Source organism: Stegostoma tigrinum, chromosome 18 (genome assembly GCF_030684315.1).
Source record: "Stegostoma tigrinum isolate sSteTig4 chromosome 18, sSteTig4.hap1, whole genome shotgun sequence".
Classification (NCBI taxonomy): Eukaryota; Metazoa; Chordata; class Chondrichthyes; order Orectolobiformes; family Stegostomatidae; genus Stegostoma; species Stegostoma tigrinum.
In genome coordinates this window covers 38,596,997-38,616,707 of record NC_081371.1, presented here as the reverse complement: position 1 = coordinate 38,616,707, position 19,711 = coordinate 38,596,997, and the positions used below count along the sequence as shown (strand labels likewise).

General features: G+C 43.1%; 1 protein-coding gene across 1 annotated transcript; it reads right to left on the bottom strand.

The window, feature by feature from the left end:
- Window positions 1–11,149: 11,149 nt before the first annotated feature.
- Window positions 11,150–17,542, bottom strand: llph (LLP homolog, long-term synaptic facilitation factor). The gene is made up of 3 exons (XM_048549116.1): window positions 17,428–17,542; window positions 13,962–14,171; window positions 11,150–11,868 (listed from the first exon to the last, which is right to left on the bottom strand). Exons 2-3 carry the CDS (start codon window positions 14,161–14,163, stop codon window positions 11,705–11,707), a joined length of 366 nt encoding a protein of 121 aa, XP_048405073.1. The 5' UTR covers window positions 14,164–14,171; window positions 17,428–17,542; the 3' UTR covers window positions 11,150–11,704.
- Between the last annotated feature and the right edge of the window lie 2,169 nt (window positions 17,543–19,711).

Genomic DNA, 19,711 nt, shown 5'->3' with positions numbered 1-19,711 from the left:
GTCCCAAGCAGGAGAGGATTCTGTTGGGTCTGCAATCAGGGCCTTTGCCCAAATGCAGACAGAGGACCAGGAGTAAGTGATAAGTATATGGAAGGCAATAGTCCGCATAAGCCAGAAGATGTACGACAGCACTTACACTATGGGGACACAGTTTCCTCATATGATTGTCTGATTCCCCCACGATGTGGAGAATTGGCAGCAGTCCCATGGAGAGCCAACTCCAGCAATCCCAGGCTGTGCAGAATATGCACACCGACTCATACTCCTTGCACTAATTGTTGGGCCTCAGCAGCAACAACAAGGTGACAGAGGGACAGACCACTCCAGGTGCCCCTTACTCACAAGAAGATAGGGTAGTACCAGTAGGAACCTAGCTGCAGGAGAAATCACATACAGAAAGGAGACCCCAGAAGTTTGTGCTTTCCAAGTCCAAACTGCATTAGACCTTCATGCATGTCATAGTTCAAGCCAGGGAGGGTGCACTTGGCTCCGACAAGGATGCACGCAGCATATCTGGGCCCTCTAGACACAAACATCCAACTAAAACTTCGGTTTAGCCCTTTGGCCTTGTAGGGTAGGCACCCTACACCACAGCTACAGAACTTGGGACTGCATGTGTCCCTAGTGAAAGGAAAAGAATAAAGAAAACTGTGAGGGCATGTTATGGGTATGGGTTCCAGGAAATTTTTGTATGTGATGACTTGATTAGATTAGATTAGATTAGATTCCCTACAGTGTGAAACAGGCCCTTCTGCCCAACAAGTCCACATCGCCCCTTGGAGCATCCCACCCAGACCCATCCCCTATAACCCACGCACCCCTGAACGCTATGGGCAATTTAGCATGGCCAATCCACCTAGCCTGCACATCTTTGGACTGTGGGAGGAAACCTGAGCACCCGGAGGAAACCAATGCAGACATGGGGAGAATGTGCAAACCCCGCACAGACAGTTGCCCGAAGCTAGAATCGAACCCAGGTCCCTGGCGCTGTGAGGTTGCAGTGCTAACCACTGAGCCACCGTGCCGCCCTGAGCAATGGCTAATTAAAGTACATCCTCAGAAGTTGAACTGCCACCAGACAGATACCTGTTTATCTGAAATTTTCTTTAAGGATTTTAATAATCTGAAGGAAATACTTAATAAGTCTTCTGTGATTGATGATCAATAAACTGATCAAGAGTTGACTAACATAACCTAATTCACTCAAATTGAAATTGAAGCTGAATTCCAATATGTTACTATGTGATTCTCATCATAGAATAGAATCCCTACTGTGTGGAACCAGGCCCTTCAGCCCAACTGTCCACACTGACCCTCAGAGCATCCCACCCAGACCCATCCTCCTGTAACCCACCTAACCTACACACCCCTGAACCACTACAGGCAATTTAGCATAGCCAATTCACCTAGTCTGCACATCTTTGGACTGTGGGAGGAAACCGGAGCACCCGGAGGAAACACACGCAGACACGGGGAGAATGTGCAAAGTCCACACAGACAGTCACCCGAGGGTGGAATCAAACCCAGGTCCCTAGCACTGTGAGGCAGCGGTGCTAACCACTGAGCCACTGTGCCATTCTGAGGAAGAAATGGAGATCTCCTCACAGACCTGCAAATGAAGAATGGATTGTGGTTCATCACATTATGGTTCAAAAGGTGTCAAGAAACATGAAATAAAGTGAACCCTAAGATTGCAACTTGTTCTTAACCATTTTTCAAGTATATGTCTATTACAGCTACAAAGAAATATTAGTGCATGTGATCAAAACCCCATAGCCTTTATAAAAAATTTAAAAACCAAAATACCAGACTATTTTGATTGAGTTTGTTATTATGGCCTTATATTTTAAAGATTGTTCAATATGAAGGGAAAACAATATAACTCCTAAATCTTTATCAAGAATATAAATTTATTTGCTTTGTACAGGTATCATGAAGATATAATTATGTTGGTTACAGGTAAGGAGCAAAGGAGAATGAGTGCATGACTATGTCTTAGTTGTATATTTTTGTTTTGCCCATAATTTATAATTGCATTAAAAACATTCCACGGGTGACTATGTAAGAAACCATTTTATATGTAATAATCTTGGAAAACCTCAGTGTTGAAGGGTTTTGTAATGTTGATTTATTTCAAAGTTCAGTGGAAATAATTAGAGCTATTTCTTTAAAAGAATAAATTGAAAGTTCACTGTGGATGTTGGAGATTACTTTAAAATAAAGCTTCCGGTCTGTTATATGACTGGTGAAAAGTGCCTGCCTATCTGTAGACCTCTGCGGGGGCTGTTTTGAAAATGCCCGCTTTGAAGCAATGCTTATTTTATCTGCTTCAGTTGGAAGGAAGGCTTCTAAGAACAAACTAGTTGGAGAAAAGCTCGCCCAGAAGAACAGCACAGCTGATCTATTCCATTTCTGAAAAGAAAACACTCTTATTGACTTATGCACAAGTTTACAAAATTGAAGAACTGGAACCATTTGGCCTGTGGCACCATTCAATAAGATCATAGCTTACCTGTTTGTTTTGAATTCCACAATTCCCATATATGTCCAATAACCTTTGGCTAATGGAATGTTGGCCCTTATTTCAAGGCTGTTGGAGTATGAGTATGGAAGCCTTTCTGCAACTGTACAGGATGCTGTTGAGACAACATTTGGAGTATTATGAGCAGTTTGATCCCTTTATTTAAGAAAATGTCATTTCATTGGAGGCAGTTCAGAGAAGGCTCACTAGGTTGATCCCTAGTATGGAGAAATTGTCTTATGAGCATAGGTCAAATAGGGTGGGACTGTGCACATTGGAGTTTAGAAGAATAAGATGTGATCATAATTGAACACATAAGATTCTTAAGTGTCTTGGCAGGATAAATGCTGAGAGAATGTTTTCCCTCATGGGCAAGTCTAGGACCACATGGCATAGTCTCAGAACGAAGGGGTGCAAGTTTAAGACTGAATTTTTTTTTAAATTTGTTCACCTGTGGGATGTAGGTATAATTGGCAGGCCAACATTTGTTGCCTGTATCTTGTTGCTGTTGAGAAGTTGATGGTGAACTGCTTTCTTGAACTGCTACAGACCATGTGCTGTCAGTAGACCCACAATGCCTTTTGGGAGGGAATTCCAGGATTTTGACCCAGCAACGGTGAAGGAATGGTGATATATTTCCTAATTAGGATGGTGAGTGGCTTGGAGGGGAATTTGCAAGTGGTGATATTCCCAAGTGTCAGCTTTCCTTGTCCTTCCAGGTGGATGGGGTCAGGGGTTTGGAAGGTGCTGTCTAAGGACCTTTGGTGAACTTCTGCAGTACACTCTGTCACTGAGTGTTGGTGGTGGAGGGAGTGGATGCTTGTAGATGTGGTGCCTATCATTTGGGCTACTTTGTCCCAGATGGTTTCAAGCTTCTTGACTGTGGCTGGAGCTGCACTTAGCAATGCAAGTGGAGAATATTCCATCATGCTCGCGACTTGTACCTTCTAGGTGGTGGCCTGAATTTGGGGATTCAGGAGGTGAGTTACTCACTGAAGTATTCCTAGCCTCTGACGTTTCTAGTATCCACTGTACTTATGTGTCACATTCAGTTGAGTTTCTTGTCAAAGGTAACCCCGTGCATGTTGATAGGGAATTCATTGATGTTAACACCATTTAATGTCAAGGGATGGTGGTTAGCTGGTCTCTTATTGGTCATTGCCTGGCATTTTTACTGGCACATATGTTGCTTGCCACTTGTCAGCCCAAATCTGGATATTGTCGAGATGTTACTGCTTTTGAAAATGAGGAGTTGTAAATATTGTGTAGTCATTGGTGAGCACCCCCACTTCTGACCCTATGATGGAGGGAAGGTCATTGGTGAAGCAGTTGAAGATGAAGGGGTTTGGGACACTACCCTGAGCGATTTCTGCTGAGATGATTGAACTCCAACAAAAACTACTGTCTTCCTATGCACCAGGTATGACTCCAACTAGCGACAATTTTCTCCCTTAACCCTTTTTGCTAGGGTTCCTTGATGCCACATTTGGTCAAATCCAGCCATGATTTTGAAGGAGTGCAGGAGTCTGAATGCTGGAGCATGAATTTAAAACAGCTCTTTACTGTGTCTCTTCTGGCCTATGAATTTTTTAAAATTTCTATTCACTGCTCTGACCTAACTGTGGCCCTTTGAGGAGCCATCCATGTCTTCCATATTGAAACAGTTCCATTTTTAGTGCACAGTGTACTTTTATAAATACATTTGTTAACTCATAGGCCATTAATTTCTGTAACTGCAAGATTTAGATAGTCAGTTTAGTAGAGTTGGTGACGTTACACATCAAAGTTTTTATGGAATGATATAAGAATGCGAAAGGAGGCAAAGTAGTTACAATTTTAAATATAATGACAAAGAACGATATTATTTAAAATAACCTTTCAGACAGTAGTTTGGGGATTATAAATTGGGAACAAAAAACAAACAGCAGGTGCAAAGCTAATAAAAATATCAAAAATCACAGAAAAGCAAACAGTTGGGAGTGGCAAGTTGAAAGAAAAGTATCATAACTATTTGAATTGAAGATAAATAAACACTGGGAAATGATCAAAGAGAAAAAAAGAGACTAGGAGTCAGAATAAAATAAACTGAAAGACCAGTAATGGGATATAACAACAAAGTGGGATTCCTTCCCATTTTAAAAGAAAGTGCTGCGCAGGTGGGATTGAAAAGTACACAAGGTTAAATTTTAAAGAAACTAAAGTACACCTAAAAGAAATATATGCACAAGGAGCCAAGAAAGAAGCAAAAACATCATAGGGAGCCATAAAAAGCAATTACAAGCAATAAAACTAAACTCTGATTATGACTAAAGATTATGGCAAATTAAACATTTCAAAAGTAAGAACTTAAAAACAATAGCTTGAACAGTACTAAATGAATGAAGACAGGACGAGATTTCAACGAAACATTCAAAATCAGCTGTTCCAACAAAAACTTGCAATCTACTATTTTATAATTCAAACAATTTTTGCCCCATCCCCTCCAAGCCTTTACCTATCATTTAGAACAATTTTGGTGAAATCAACCAGCAAAATGGACAGGAGACAACCCAAGGCAGTAGTGGCAATGAGTATGAAATATGGAGTGTTCAGGTGAGGAATTTGAAAGCACCAGGAATGGCAACAGAAGATATTGCACTTGGAAAGACCAAACTCGATGAGTCAAAAATCATAAACCATAATGAGTTAGAAACTCAACTGCCAGACTGAATCACTAGTGAGTCATAACCCAGTTTCATTCAACCTTACTTGATTGCTATGTATGGTACACATTTTTTTTTAGGTTATGGCACTACTGAACAAGTCAGATTCAGAATGAAAGTTAGCTTGATGTATTGTATCAGACATAGTAAGAACTGCTGGTGCTGGAGTCAGATAACACGGTGTAGAGCTGGAGGAACACAGCAGGCCAGGCAGTATCACAGGAGCAGGAAAGTTGATGTTTTGGGTCGGGACCCTTCTTCAGAAATGGGGAGGGGGAAGGGAGCTCAAATAAATAGGAGGGTTGAGGCTGGGGGAGGTAGGTGGGATGGTGGTAGTTGGATGCAGGTAGGAAGTGGTGGGGATTGGTCAGTGAGGTGGGAGGCATGGATAGATGGGAGAGATGATGGATAGGTTGTGTCAGGTCAAGAAGGTGTGGATGAAAGGGAGGGTTGGTCATGGGATGAGGCTGAGGGTGGGGAGATTTGGAAACTGATAAAATCCATGTTTAGGCTGTTGGGCCATAGGCTACTGAGGTGGAAAATGAGGTGCTCTCCTCCAATTTTTAGGTGGCATCATTGTGACATTGGAGGAGGCCCGGGATGGACGTGTCACCCATGGAGAGGGAAGGGGAGTTAAAATGGTTCGCGCCTAGACGGTGTTGTCATTTGTTGCAAACAGAGAGCAGATACTCTAGTCTCCAAGCCTCCACTTGGTTTCACCAATGTAAAGGAGGCTACATAGGGAGCAGCGGGTGTAGTGGGCCATGTTGACAGATGTGCAGTTGAACCCTTATCTAATGTGGACTGTTTCTTTTGTGCCTTGAACGGAGGTGATGGGCGCAGTTGCAGGGAAAGGTGCCAGGCGTGGTGTGGTTAGAGGGGAGTTTAGAGCGGATGTGGGAGTTGCAGAGAGCAAGGTTCCAAGAAAGGCAATTAGGGATGGGAAGGGGAATATATCTTTGGTTATGGGGTTAAATTGCAGGTTGCAGAAGTGGCAGAGAATGATATGTTGGATGCGGAGGTTGGTGGGGTGATATGTGAGGACAAGGAGGATTCTGTCTTTATTGGGGGGAGGGGATGTGAAGGCAGAAGTACAGGAAATGCAAGAGATGTGGTTAAAGGCATTTTTGATCATCAGAGGAGTAATTTGTGGTCCTTGAAATAGGAGGTCATCTAGTTGTGGGGGAGTAGAATGCCCCCTCTTGAGAGTAGACATGGTGGAGGTGGAGGAATTGGGGGTAAGGGATCACATTCTTGGAGGAAGGTGGGTGATAGGAGGTGCAGTCTAGGTAGCTGTCGGAGTCAGTGAGCTTGAAATAGATTTTGGTTTTGAGGCGGAGGAGGTCCAGGAAGGAGAGGGAGGTATTGGAGATGGTCCAGATGAGTTTGAGGTTGGGTGAAAGGTATTTAGTAAAGTTGATGAACTGTTCAAGTTTCTCATGGGAGCATGAGGCAGCAGAGGAAGAGGTGGGAGATAGTACTAGTGTAGTAGTGAAAGAGGGTCTGTTCCACATAGCCTATGAAGAGGCAGACATAGCTTGGGCCCATGCGGGTCACCCCCTTAGTCTGTAGGAAGTGAGAGGAGTTAAAGGAGAAGTTGTTAAGGGTAAAGAGTTCGGTTAGGTGGATGAGGGTGTCATTGGAGGGAGACTGGTTGGGCCTGCAGGAGAGGAAGAAGCGAAAGCTTTCAGACAATCCGTGTGGAGGATACAAGTGTACAGGAATTGGATGTCCAAAGTTAAGATGTGTTGGGGGCCAGGGTATTGGAAGTCTTGGAGGAACTGCAGGGCGTGGGTGCTGTCCCGTATGAAGGTGGGGATTTCCTGGACCGGGGGAGAAACAGAGTCAAGGTAAGTGGAGTGGACGGCACGGTGGCTCAGTGGTTAGCACTGCTGCCTCATAGCACCAGGGTCCTGGGTTCGATTCCACTCTCAGGTGACTGTCTGTGTGGAGTTTGCACATTCTCCCTGTGACTTTGTCGGTTTCCTCCAGTTTCCTCCCACTGTCCAAAGATGTGCTGCCTGGATGGTTTGGCCATGCTAAAATTGCCCATAGTGTTCAGGGATGTGTAGATAAAGTGGGTTTTGGGGGGGATGGGTCTGGTTGGGATGCTCTGAGGGTTGGTGTGGACTTGTTGGGCCGAAGGGCTTGTTTCCACACTGTAGGGAGTCTAAATCTTAAAATCTAAGATAAGTTCAGTGTCTCTGCCTACTCCTGCCCCAATCTGTCAGTGGGGCAGTCAGGTTTGCGGATTTTGGGATGGAGATAGAAACGGGCGGTGTGGTGTTGAGGAATGATGATGAGGTTGGAGGCTGTGGGTAGGAGGTCACCTGAGGTGATGAGGTTGGAAGTGGTTTGAGAGATGATGTTTTGGGGGTCAGGATGGGGTCATGATTGAGGGGGCACTTGGAGGAGATATCAGAGAGTTGGTGTCTGGCCTCGGCAATGTAAAGGCCAGTGTGCCATACCCCTATGGCGCCTCTTATCTGCGGTTTTGATGGTGAGGTTAATGTTGGAGTGGAGGGCTGTGTGCTGTGTGGGGGAGAGGGGTGGAAAGGTTGAGACGATTATGTTGCAATGGCAATAGGAGACAGAGGTCGAGGGAGGGTAGGAGGCCTTGGCGTGGTGTCCTGGAGAATAGGGTGCATTGAAGGTGGGAGAAGGGGTCTGTAGAGGGTGAGTTAGACTCACAGTTAAAGAAATAGGTGCAGAAGTGGAGGCGACAGAAATGTTGTTTGACGTCCAAACGTGAACAGAATTTATTAATGTGTGGGTGGAGGGTAATGAAGGTGAATCCTTTGCTGAGGACTGACCGTTTGTCCTCAGTACGCGGGAGGTCTAGGGGGATGATGAATACCAGCAGGGCTTGGGGCTAGGAATGGGTGTAGAGCTGATGGCAGAGTTGGAGCTTGGTGTGGGGGCAGAGGTAGTGACATTGCCAGCAACATCGGTGTCATTGATGTTGGTGTTGGCAGCATGACCAGTGACGTCAGCTTCAGTGGTGTTGCTGTCGGTAGAGGGAGCGTCGAAGTTCTGGAGTAAGTGATGGTGGCATGAGTGGCGACTTCAGCATCAGCATCATTGGCGGAAGTGACATTGTCATCCTTGATGTTGGCAGCGGGAGTGGCATTCGCAGTGGCATCCTTGAGTAGGCAATGTCAGCAGTGCTCTTGCTGTCAGTGACAGAAGCAGCACAATCCGTGGTGTGTGTGGTAGCAGCGGTGGCATGGTTTGTGGCATCAGAAGTGACAAAGTTGATGGTGTCAGTGGGAAAGGCGGTTGTGACCACATGGTTAATGGTGCCAGGCACATTGAGGGGGAGGTCCTGGGTAGAGTTGAGGACTTGTGTTCGGTGGTAAGCACTGGTAAGTTTAGTGTACTGATCGTTTTTAATGTCAGATAGGGTGGAGGAAATGCGCTGGTTGAGGTTGTGGATCCAGCTTAGAATGATTTTTTTAAAAAAAAGGTCCTTTGCAGGTCTGGGAGAGGGAAGCTCTGAGCTGGGTTATAGTTGATTTTAGTGCCAGAAGATGCCAGTGTATTGCTGAGAATATGTGCTCGAGGATCTGTAGAGAAAACCATTTTTGTAGGCTGAGTGTTGTGTATGTAGAAGTTGTCGTGGTCAGAGCCAAATTGGGATGGCCTGAATGTAATCTGAGTCCACTGGGGATGATCCTGTTCCATAGGCAGATATTGAGAAAGGAGATGTGGCTGTAGTACCTGGTTTACTTTAGTATGTGGTCAAAGAGTTTCAGGGCTGACGAGATTACCAGAGGGTTGCAGGGGGAGAGAGATCTACTGAGATCTTTCCGGATGGAGGAGAAAACTCCTTCAAGATGGGCATCCTTGGAAGATGCTGCACAGTGGGGTTATAACTCACTCAGATTGTGAGAACTGCAGATGCTGGAGTCAGACAACAAGGTGTAGAGCTGGATGAATACCGCAGACCAAGCAGCATCAGCTGACGTTTCGGGAAGGGTCTAGACCCAAAACATCAGCTTTCCTGCTCCTCTGATGCTGCTTGGCCTGCTGTGTTCATCCAGTTCTACACCTTGTTATCTCAGATTCTCCAGCATTGGCAGTTCCTACTATCGTTGTTTCAGGTCGGGATCCTTCTTCAGAAGAGAGGAGGGGGAATGGAACTCAGAAATACATAGAGAGGAGGCGTAGTGCTGGGGAAGGTAGGTGGGGTGGTCATAGTTGAGCGCAGGTAGGGAGTGGTGGGGATTAGTCAGTGAGGTGAGAGGGGCAGAAAGGTGCCAGGTCAGAGAGGCAGGAATGAGAGAGAGAGGGTTGGTCATGGGATGAGTCTGGGGGGTGGGGAGATTTTGAAACTGGTAAAGTCCACATTGAGACCATTAGGCTATAGGCTCCCTAGGCAAAATATGAGGTGCAGCTCCTCCAGTTTGCAAGTGGCGTCATTGTGATACTGGAGGTGGTCCAGGATGGGAGGGGGAGTTAAAAGGTTCACAATCCAAAGGTGCTGTCAGTCACGAACAGAGCGCAGATGCTCTACAAAGTGGTCTCTGAGCCTCTGCTTGGTCTCACTGATGTAGAGGAGGCTATATTGGGATGCAGTAGACTCCCTTTCCTGCTCCCTGGGTGACGTGTCCATCCTGGGCTGCCTCCAGTGTCACAATGATACCACCTGCAAACTGGAGCAGCAGCACCTCAGGAGCCTACAGCCCAATGGCCTAAACATGGATTCTACCAGTTTCTAAATCTCCCCATCCCCAGCCTTACCCCAGAACCAACCCTCCCTCTCATCCCCACCGCTTTGACCTGAAACAATCTGTCCATCTTGTCTCCACCTATCCACCCTTCCCACCTCACGGACCAATCCTCACCACTTCCTACCTGCACTCACCTTCACCATCCCCAGCCCCCCTCTTTTATTTCTGAGATTCGTTACCCCACCCCATTTCTGAAGAAGGGTCCTGATGTGAAGGGTCAACTTTCCCGTGCCTGTAATGCTGCCTGGCCTGCTCTGTTCCTCCAGCTCCACCTTGATATATTGTATATTTCTCTCCTTTAGTTGGTACGTGGCTATTATTCACAGACATATTCACAAGACTGCAATATTTTTAATTGAGGATTATTAACACAAATCATGTTATATAAATATAGAAAAGTTAGAAAACATCTATCAAAACAAAGTTTAAACCTGTTTTCCAACACTCCCCTCAAGTTTAGAGAACTTTGTGTTTCTTTGCTGAGGATTGTGACAACAATTTGAGTCTTTTCAAATCTGCTGATATGAACTTTTCACAGATTTTGAGAGCCTAAAGCTTCTCAGTTCTGATGACCTTTAGATTTCTAGCGAAACATTCCTAGTATGGAAGTTTCACAGACTAAATCCTTTTGGTAGGGTAACGTGTTCCTGTAACTCGAGAGAAACTAGTTTCTAAACTCCCTTGTCTGTTCTGCACTGAAAACAAAGTTACTGACTTTTAATGCTTACTTAACTACTGCCAGCCTAATTATATAACCTTCCCATTAATTCCACAGGAATTCATCACCTACTTTATCACAAATACTGGATTTGATCACTGTTTGATAACGTTCGATAATGTGACCTTTTTTATAAAAATAATCAAACCTTTAAAGAAGAATCTCAACACAAATCTGTTTCTATTTAGAAATTCAAATTCCAAACAAATTGTTTAGACATAAATAATAATTCTGTCAGGACAATGTTATCCAATTTTGTACTATTTGTATTCTACTATCACCACCCATATGTTGAGTTCAAAGAAAATTGGTGACATCATCGAGTGCCCAAAGTCGTCATCTGCACATTCCAATTCTCTTGGTTAACATCACTCACTGTCATGTGTTACAGATGGTACAAGTCAGATGAATACATTGCAATAAGCAAACAATAAATTTCAAAAAAATTTCATAATGGAATTAAGAAGCACACATGTTCCTGGCAAGTTTTTATTTTAGACAAGTTGCAAAATACTATACCTTTGTTATTCACAGAAAATTGTGCTGAGGGAACAGAAATAACATTTCTGACATCCAAACTGCACAGTATTTTTATTTTTAACTCTAGAGTACAAACAAATTGATAATAAAAATATAGAAATCTATGTGGTCTTGGTAAAGTTTCTTTGGATGAAATTTATATATTTTACTAGTTGATCTTCTCGGGATACTTTCTCCACTTACATAAGCAGAGCTGTCAATCCCTTCTATGTTCTAGTAAATTCAGACCTCTTGCTTAATGGGAAAATGCTAAAGTTGTAAATTAATCTTAAAACACCAAATTTTCACTGATGCCATCTTCTTGTTATAGGAATCTTTTAATCTAAAATATGTTACAACTCAACAATCTTCAAAGATATAGAACACATATTAGTATTGTTGTGGTACATTTCAAAAGTCATGCACTATCACTTCCTCATCAACATGTGAAACATTTTAAATGACTGCTATTTTTCCGAAACTGACGTTCATTTCGCATACTTTAACAAGTCTACCAAGCAAGCCCCTTCGGCTGTTTTGATTTTCCCTTCTTTTTCAGCTGCCTTTTGAGCTTCTTTCTTTGTCTGGGATGCATCCATATCGGATACTGTCCATGCTCATTTAAAAGAGTCTTTTTGCTCCTTTTCTTATCAATATCCATTAGAGATGCATCATCTGTGAAAGATAAGTTTTATTTATATTGTTAGGAAACATTTAAGTTACTTCCCAAACTACAAACATTCAAGATCTGACAAGTATTACTTTAATAAAACTACAGTAACAAAAATGGCTGTGTGTGAAGAATGGTGTCTCACTAACTTGAGGTTTCTTGGAGATGTGACAAAAGACTGATGAAGACAGAGTGGTAGATGTTGCCTGTATGGACTTCAGTAAAGTGTCTAATAGATTGGTTAAGGTTAGATCACATGCGATCTCGGGCAGCTCACTAACCAAATATATAAGTAACTTAAAAGTAGGAGATAGAGGGTGGTGGTAGTGGGTTGCTTTTCAGACTGGAGGCCTGGGACCAGCAGTGCGCCGTAAGTATCGATGCTAGGTCCACTGCTTTTTATCATTTATATAAAAGATTTGGATGTGACAATTGAAGGCATGGTTAGTAAGTTTGCAGAATACCCCAAAATAGGTGATGTAGTGGATAGCAAAGATTAGCTTAGAGTAAAATGGGACTTGATCAGATGGGCCAAGGAATGGTAGATAGAGTTTACTTCAGAAAAATGTGAGGTGTTGCATTTTGTAAAGCAAACCAGGGCAGTTAATGGTAGGGCCCTCAGGAGCGTTGCTGAACAAAGAGACCTGGGGGAGTAGCAGGTGCATAATTCCTTAAAAGGAACTCCTTGGATTTGCAAACAGGGTGGTGAACAAGGTGTTTGTCACACTTGTCTTCATTGGTCAGAACAGTGAGTGTAGGAGTTAGGATGTCACATTGTGGCTGTACAGGACATCAGTAAGTCCTGTTTTGGAATACTGTGTACAATTCTGGTCACCCTTCTACAGGAAGGATGTTAAAGGTGAAGAAAAAGGTTTACAAGGATGTTGCCAGCGTTGGAGTGTTTGATTTAAAGGGAAGAGGCAGAATAGGCTAGGATAACAAGGTGTAGAGGTGGATGAACACAGCAGGCCAAGCAGCATCAGAGGAAAAAGAAAGCTGATGTTTCGGGTTTCTGAAGAAGGGTCCAGACCCTAAACATCACCTTTCCTGCTCCATTCATCCAGCTCAACACCTTGTTATCTTGGATTCTCCAGCACTGGAAGTTCCTACTATCTCTGAATAGGCTGGGGCTTCTTTTTCCTGAAGTCTCAGAGGCTGAGCGGTGACTTTATAGAAGTTTATAAAATCATGAAGGGCACAGATAGAGCAAATAGCCAGTCTTTTTCCTAGGGTAGGGGAAGTCCAAAGCTAGAGGGCATTGATTTAAGGTGAGAGGGGAAGATACAAAGAACCTGAGGGGTAATTTTTTCACAGAGGGTAGTGTGTGCATGGAATGAGCTGTCCAAAGAGATGGTGGAGCCAGGTAGAATTACATTTAAAAAGCATCTGAATGGATATATGAATAGGAATGGTTTAGAGGGACATGAGCCAATGGGATTAGTTCAGATTTGAATGTCTGGTTGGCATGAACAAGTTGAACAAAAGGTCTCCATGCTGTATAAATCTATGACTATAATTAGTTAACGCACCTCTGCTAATTAAGCACTTATAGATAACAATTATCTACTGTATACAAATTAGGTAGGATCCATAATTAATCCATGTTGTGTACTGAGTTAGCTCAAATCAGGGAGACAATGCAGTGGACAGTATGATATAATTTAGCAAGCTTAAAATGGGATTGAACCCTCAAAGCAGTATGTGGGCATGGAGAGAAGAAGCTATAAATTTGGTTTCAATGTCATCATGACAAACGGTCAATAATGGCTATTTGAGTTTTGTATAAAAGATTAAACATGGCCACTGAAAAAATTTAAACAAGATAAAAGTCACACCACAATTCTCATTTCTAAATTTATAATTACAGCCTCTTCTTCATCTTCCCCCAGATGAGGTTAAGGCATGTTATATTCTAAATCATTATCTCATTTAATCTCAAACTTCTACTTCAGTTCTCCTGCCTTGTAGAATTTGCAGGCATATACATAAGTGTTGGTACTGATAATCAGCCTTTCTTCATGCATCTTTTCTTTAAATTTGAGTCTACTTTATATGGAACATTGCTGAATAGTTTCCCAGTATTTAGAAAGTAAATTACCATCCTCTTTTGCAGCTGGGTTCTGTTTCAGTTTCTCACATGGTACCACAGTTGCAATTTCTTTAACATCATTCATAGTAATGTCACCACTGCCATCTGCTCCTAGTATACTTTTCAGTCGTGCAAGCTCCTTTGGTGCATTCTTTTTTCTCTTTTCTGCCCGCATCTTCCGCTTCCACTTACTTCTTAGGCTTTTTGCCATTTTTCCTTCTGCATTTTAGAAAATAAATTATACAAAGACCGATTTAAGCAAAGTTTGCATTGCCAACTGCAAAGATAAATATTTTACTCTCTGAAAGGCATATTGAGTAAATGTAATGCATTGTCTAGTATTGAGCTATACCAAACTCCATATTTGATCAAAAAACTAAAATAACTGCAGATTGCTGGGGGGAAAAAAAAAGCAGTTCTGAAGAAAGGTCACTGGATCTGAAATGTTAACTCTCATTTCTCTCAATAGATTCTGCCAAACCTGCTGAGGTTTCCCAGAAATTTCATATTTGATCACTGGGTAAAAGAGAAAAGAAAAACAGACTGGGATTCTTGATCCTGATCGATTGCTATTCAATGACTCCTTTGGTAAAAATTACTGGAATGGGCTAGTTTGGGTTCACCATCTCCAAGTTCAATCCAAAATCTCTTGGTTAAGATTGGCTATTTGAGTTTCTTGAAGAATGATTTGGAATCATATTCTCTCAGCTCAAGTCTACCTTTTCAAGAAGAGGGAGGGAAGAACATTACACATTTTTCAATATTCTACAATCTTAGTTTGATTTTATTTTTTAAGGCAGCTTTTGGAACATTTCTCCACATAATAGTGCTATAAAAACACAAATCTGCATTGATATTAACACTGATTGCAGACTGTGTGTTAGTGATTTATTACAACGGAACAAAACAGAACTCATGAGTAAACTCAGGTTTCAATTAAATCTCCTCCAATGTTTGCTTAATTTTGTCAACTTGGAACATAGCTCAATGAATTTTGGTTGCACTGTTATAGTTATAAATGTACAGTATGAACTGTAAAGGCAATTGCCAGCAAGACAGACATATTCAATCTCATTTCACTCAGTGTTCATAAGCATTTCTCTCCATCAGGGGGTCTGAATCCTTAATTTCCTCACCCCTTAAGAAACTGTATACTGAGACCAACCATAATTCCCCAGCCATCTCGGGTGAATCCCACACAAGTCACTGTAAATCCTCATTAATAGCGTAATGAATAAAGGCTGCCACCTAACAATTCCAGGATTTAACTAAACCTACTATACATGTTACAAATTGTGAATACTTAAAAATATCTAACAGTTCTACAGGTATTTCACGACAAATGTTCCTTGTATCACAGTTATTAATTTTAATTTCTAATATTGAATTAGCCACAAACTACATAGAATAGCAGAAAGCAACTTTCACATTAAAAAAAGCCAGACAGAACTATGATGCACCATCACAATATTAAATGTTCTTAGATTTGCATCTTATTTTTATTATTTGTTTCACTTTAAATGTTATTTTCAAAGGCTCTACTGTGGCTTTATTAGTTCATGAACTAGACTCAACGACAGAGTCTCTCAAATACATTTGAAGAACCTATACCTAATATTGTACTGTTGCTGCAGCAGACTTTAAAATTTTTACTTGCTCGTAGGATGTAGAAAATACTGTATGTGGGTAGGCCAGCATTTACTGTACATCTCTAATTGTTTTCAAGGTGGTCATGGCGCTGGTGAACCCTGAACCATTACAGGCCTTTTGATACATCCAGTGTTTTTAGGAAAGTAATTTCTGGAAGTTGAGTCAGTGATTGAAAGGGAACAACATGCAGGTGGTGGTGTACACATACATTGTTGCACTTTCTCTGGATGGTACAGATTATGCGTTTGTAAATACTGGTAAGGAAGCTTTGGTGAGTTACCATGGTGCACGTCATAATGGTATACACTGTAGCGAACATGAGTCAGTGAATTTTGAAGGCAGTAGATGGGGTGTCAATCAAGCAGGTTGCTTTGTCCTGGATGGCATTCAGCTTTTGGAATGCTGTTACAGCTGCACTTATCCAGGCATCTGGAGTGTATTCAAAAAATCACACTCCTCATTAGTGGTAGTCTTGGTGTTAATCGTACAAAAGTCAGTGATGGTAAATGAATGGCATGAGGAGATGCTTATTACTTTGCAACGTGCGGCACGAACATCTTGGACAATAGATGCTCTTGGGGAGTTAAATGTACATATTTTGACAGGTACAAATGCAAAGGTCACTCTCAATCTATTATTCAGGCACCGTTTACACATAGCATTTTTTACAGCTCAAAGCAAAACATATATACAGAAATGAAAATGATTTCCAGTTACACATTTTTCTTGCACAAAAGTCTTTCACTCGTCAGCTTAGTCCACACTGATCTTTTCGTTAACTCAGTTTTAAGTTTTTCTATTCAACGTCTTTGTTGGTAACTTTTTTCTTACTTAAATCTCTACTTACTTTGTCAACGAGTTAGCAAACTGATCCAATAAATAACTGATCAATTCAAAACATGATGAGCCCAGACTCTGTTCACTACCTTAGCAGTGGGACATTGCAATACTGTTCTTAAGTTGGAATGAAGATCACCGCTAACTAAGTGAGCATATAATACATACCAAGACAACATTTAGAAAAACCTTCCATTTCTATATATACTCAAGGTGTTTAACAGCAAAATTACTCTCAAAGATCCTAAGCTGTCAAGCTTCCTCATGGGGCCAAGGATCAGCTGAGTGGGATAGGGTTTAAGGGTTCGGTCTGGTCCTGTGAGGGGTAGTCTCTAGAAATATAGACTGGCCAAATGTGTGGAGCAGTGTCTGGGTCTCGAGGCAGCCCTCACTGAAACATGTGTTTTCTTTTTAAACATTTTTCACCGAACAATCAAGATACTTGACTGGAAAACTACTTAAGAACCCACCGACCCAGAATGAAAACAAAAAACTAAAAGGACTACGAATGCTGTAAATCAGAAACAAAAACAGAAGTTGCTGGAAAAGCTCAAAGGCCTGGCAGCATCTGTGGAAAAAAAAACTCAAGAGTTAACGTTTTGGGGCCGGTGACCCTTCCTTAACTTCTGTTTTTGTTATAGAATGGAAACAATGTCATCCTCGACCCCGGAGAAACTACCTACGATTGCGGGAGGGGGGAGTAAAAGGGTATCAAAAACCAACGTGAGCACTCTGTCAGAATGACAATTAAAGCAGAACGCATTTGAATGCACGAAACTTGTGGGGTCTAGGCACAGTTGTGTTCTCTCGTCAGCTCCGCGGTGCGGATATTTTCCCGGGAAAGGAGCTAGCGGCTTCTGGCTGCAGGCCAACCGTTGAAATAAACCCCTGTTTGTAGCGGCAGGAATTCATAATCCGAATTCGCTGCGACTCCACAGTTGTTAGTTTCCGTGCTAAAAGTGAAAGGCAGGATAAGATATTTACTTACATCACACACACACACCGACCACCACCTTGCCTAGCTTCTCGTCCAGCACGAGTGAACTAAAGCATTCTGGGATAGTGGATGACTCTTACAGACCTTCTGGCATCCTCCCAGGTCGCTACTGGACTGGAGGATCGTGGGATACTGGAAGAAGGCGCCCAGATACACACCAGGGCAGTATGGGTCCCTAATATGATACGCCTGGAACCACCTTAATAAGTGGTCATCAGTTCTTAAACTTCGACACACCAGAGGAAAAGCAGAATATTACAAAGTGATAGTAGAAAGCGCTGATGCTGGAGAATCTGAGATCACAAGGTGTAGAGAGATAATGGGAACTGCAGATGCTGGAGAATCCAAGACAACAAAATGTGAGGCTGGATGAACACAGCAGGCCCAGCAGCATCTCAGGAGCACAAAAGCTGACGTTTCGGGCCTAGACCCTTCATCAGATAGGGGGATGGGGTGAGGGTTCTGGAATAAATAGGGAGAGAGGGGGAGGCGGACCAAAGATGGGGAGAAAAGAAGATAGGTGGAGAGACTATAGGTGGGGAGGTAGGGAGGGGATAGGTCAGTCCAGGGAAGACGGACAGGTCAAGGAGGTGGGATGAGGTTAGTAGGTAGATGGGGGTGCGGCTTGGGGTGGGAGGGAGGGATGGGTGAGAGGAAGAACAGGTTAGGGAGGCAGAGACAGGTTGGACTGGTTTTGGGATGCAGTGGGTGGAGTGGGGGAGCTGGGCTGGTTGTGTGGTGCAGTGGGGGGAGGGGACGAACTGGGCTGGTTTAGGGATGCAGTTGGGGAAGGGGAGATACTGCACCACCCAGTTGCAAACCATTTCCACTCCCCCTCCCATTCTTTAGATGACATGTCCATCATGGGCCTCCTGCAGTGCCACAATGATGCCACCCGAAGGTTGCAGAAACAGCAACTCATATTCCGCCTGGGAACCCTGCAGCCTAATGGTATCAATGTGGACTTCACCAGTTTCAAAATCTCCCCTTCCCCAACTGCATCCCTAAACCAGCCCAGTTCGTCCCCTCCCCCCACTGCACCACACAACCAGCCCAGCTCCTCCACTCCACCCACTGCATCCCAAAACCAGTCCAACCTGTCTCTGCCTCCCTAAACTGTTCTTCCTCTCACCCATCCCTTCCTCCCACCTCAAGCCGCACCCCATCTACCTACTAACCTCATCCCACCTCCTTGACCTGTCCGTCTTCCCTGGACTGACCTATCCCCTCCCTACCTCCCCACCTATACTCTCTCCACCTATCTTCTTTTCTCTCCATCTTTGGTCCGCCTCCCACTCTCTCCCTATTTATTCCAGAACCCTCACCCCATCCCCCTCTCTGATGAAGGGTCTAGGCCCGAAACGTCAGCTTTTGTGCTCCTGAGATGCTGCTTGGCCTGCTGTGTTCATCCAGCCTCACATTTTGTTGTCTTCACAAGGTGTAGAGCTGGATGAAACGCAGCAGGCCAAAGCAGCATCAGAGAAGCCGGAAAGCTGACGTTTCGGTCCTAGACCCTTCTTCCGAAATCACAGAATATTACATAATAGCTTGAAGCAATCTTCATTCTTGCCCCGCAAGGCTGCTTTTTTAAAAAAAAATTCAGTCATGGGATGAGAGCTAGTCAACATTTATTGCCCAGAGTCAACCACATTGCTGTGGGTCTGTAGTAACATACAGGCCAGACCAGGTACAGATGGCAGTTTCCTTCCAAAGGACGTTAGTGAACCAAATTTTTTTCCCCCCCGATAATGAGCAATGGAGTCACAGTCACCATTAGACTCTTCATTCCAGATATTTATTGAATTCTAATTCCACCCTCTGCCGTAGCAGGATTTGAACCCAGGTCCCCAGAATGCTGTCTAGGTTTCTAGATTAACAGTGCAGCAACAATAGCACTATGCCATCACCCCCCACAGATTCTCATGAGGATCCCCGAGTAGAGGAAATATCCCTATCTATCATTGGTTTTGAGGAAGAGGTGATCAAAAACTTCAAATTCATGGGAGTAAATATCACATATGATCTATCCTTAGTCTCTTCATGTCAATGTTCCAGTCAAGAGAGCGCAGCAATATCTCTACTTCTTCAGAAGCCTGAGGAAATTTGGAACGTCTGTAAAAACTCTTATGAATTTTTATAGATGCACTGTAGAAAGCACCCTATCCGATGCATCACAGCTTGGTATGGCAATTGTTGTATCCAAGACTGCAAGAAATTACAGAAGTTTAGTGGACAGCGAAGAAGGTTACCACAGAGTACAACAGCTTTATCAGAT

Bases quoted from the DNA above. Each gene is read 5' to 3' on its own strand.
- llph (XM_048549116.1), bottom strand. From the start codon at position 14,163: ATGGCAAAAAGCCTAAGAAGTAAGTGGAAGCGGAAGATGCGGGCAGAA. The intron at 11,869-13,961 runs GTAATTTACTTT...TATCTTTCACAG, and splicing joins CCCAGCTGCAAAAGAGGATG to ATGATGCATCTCTAATGGAT.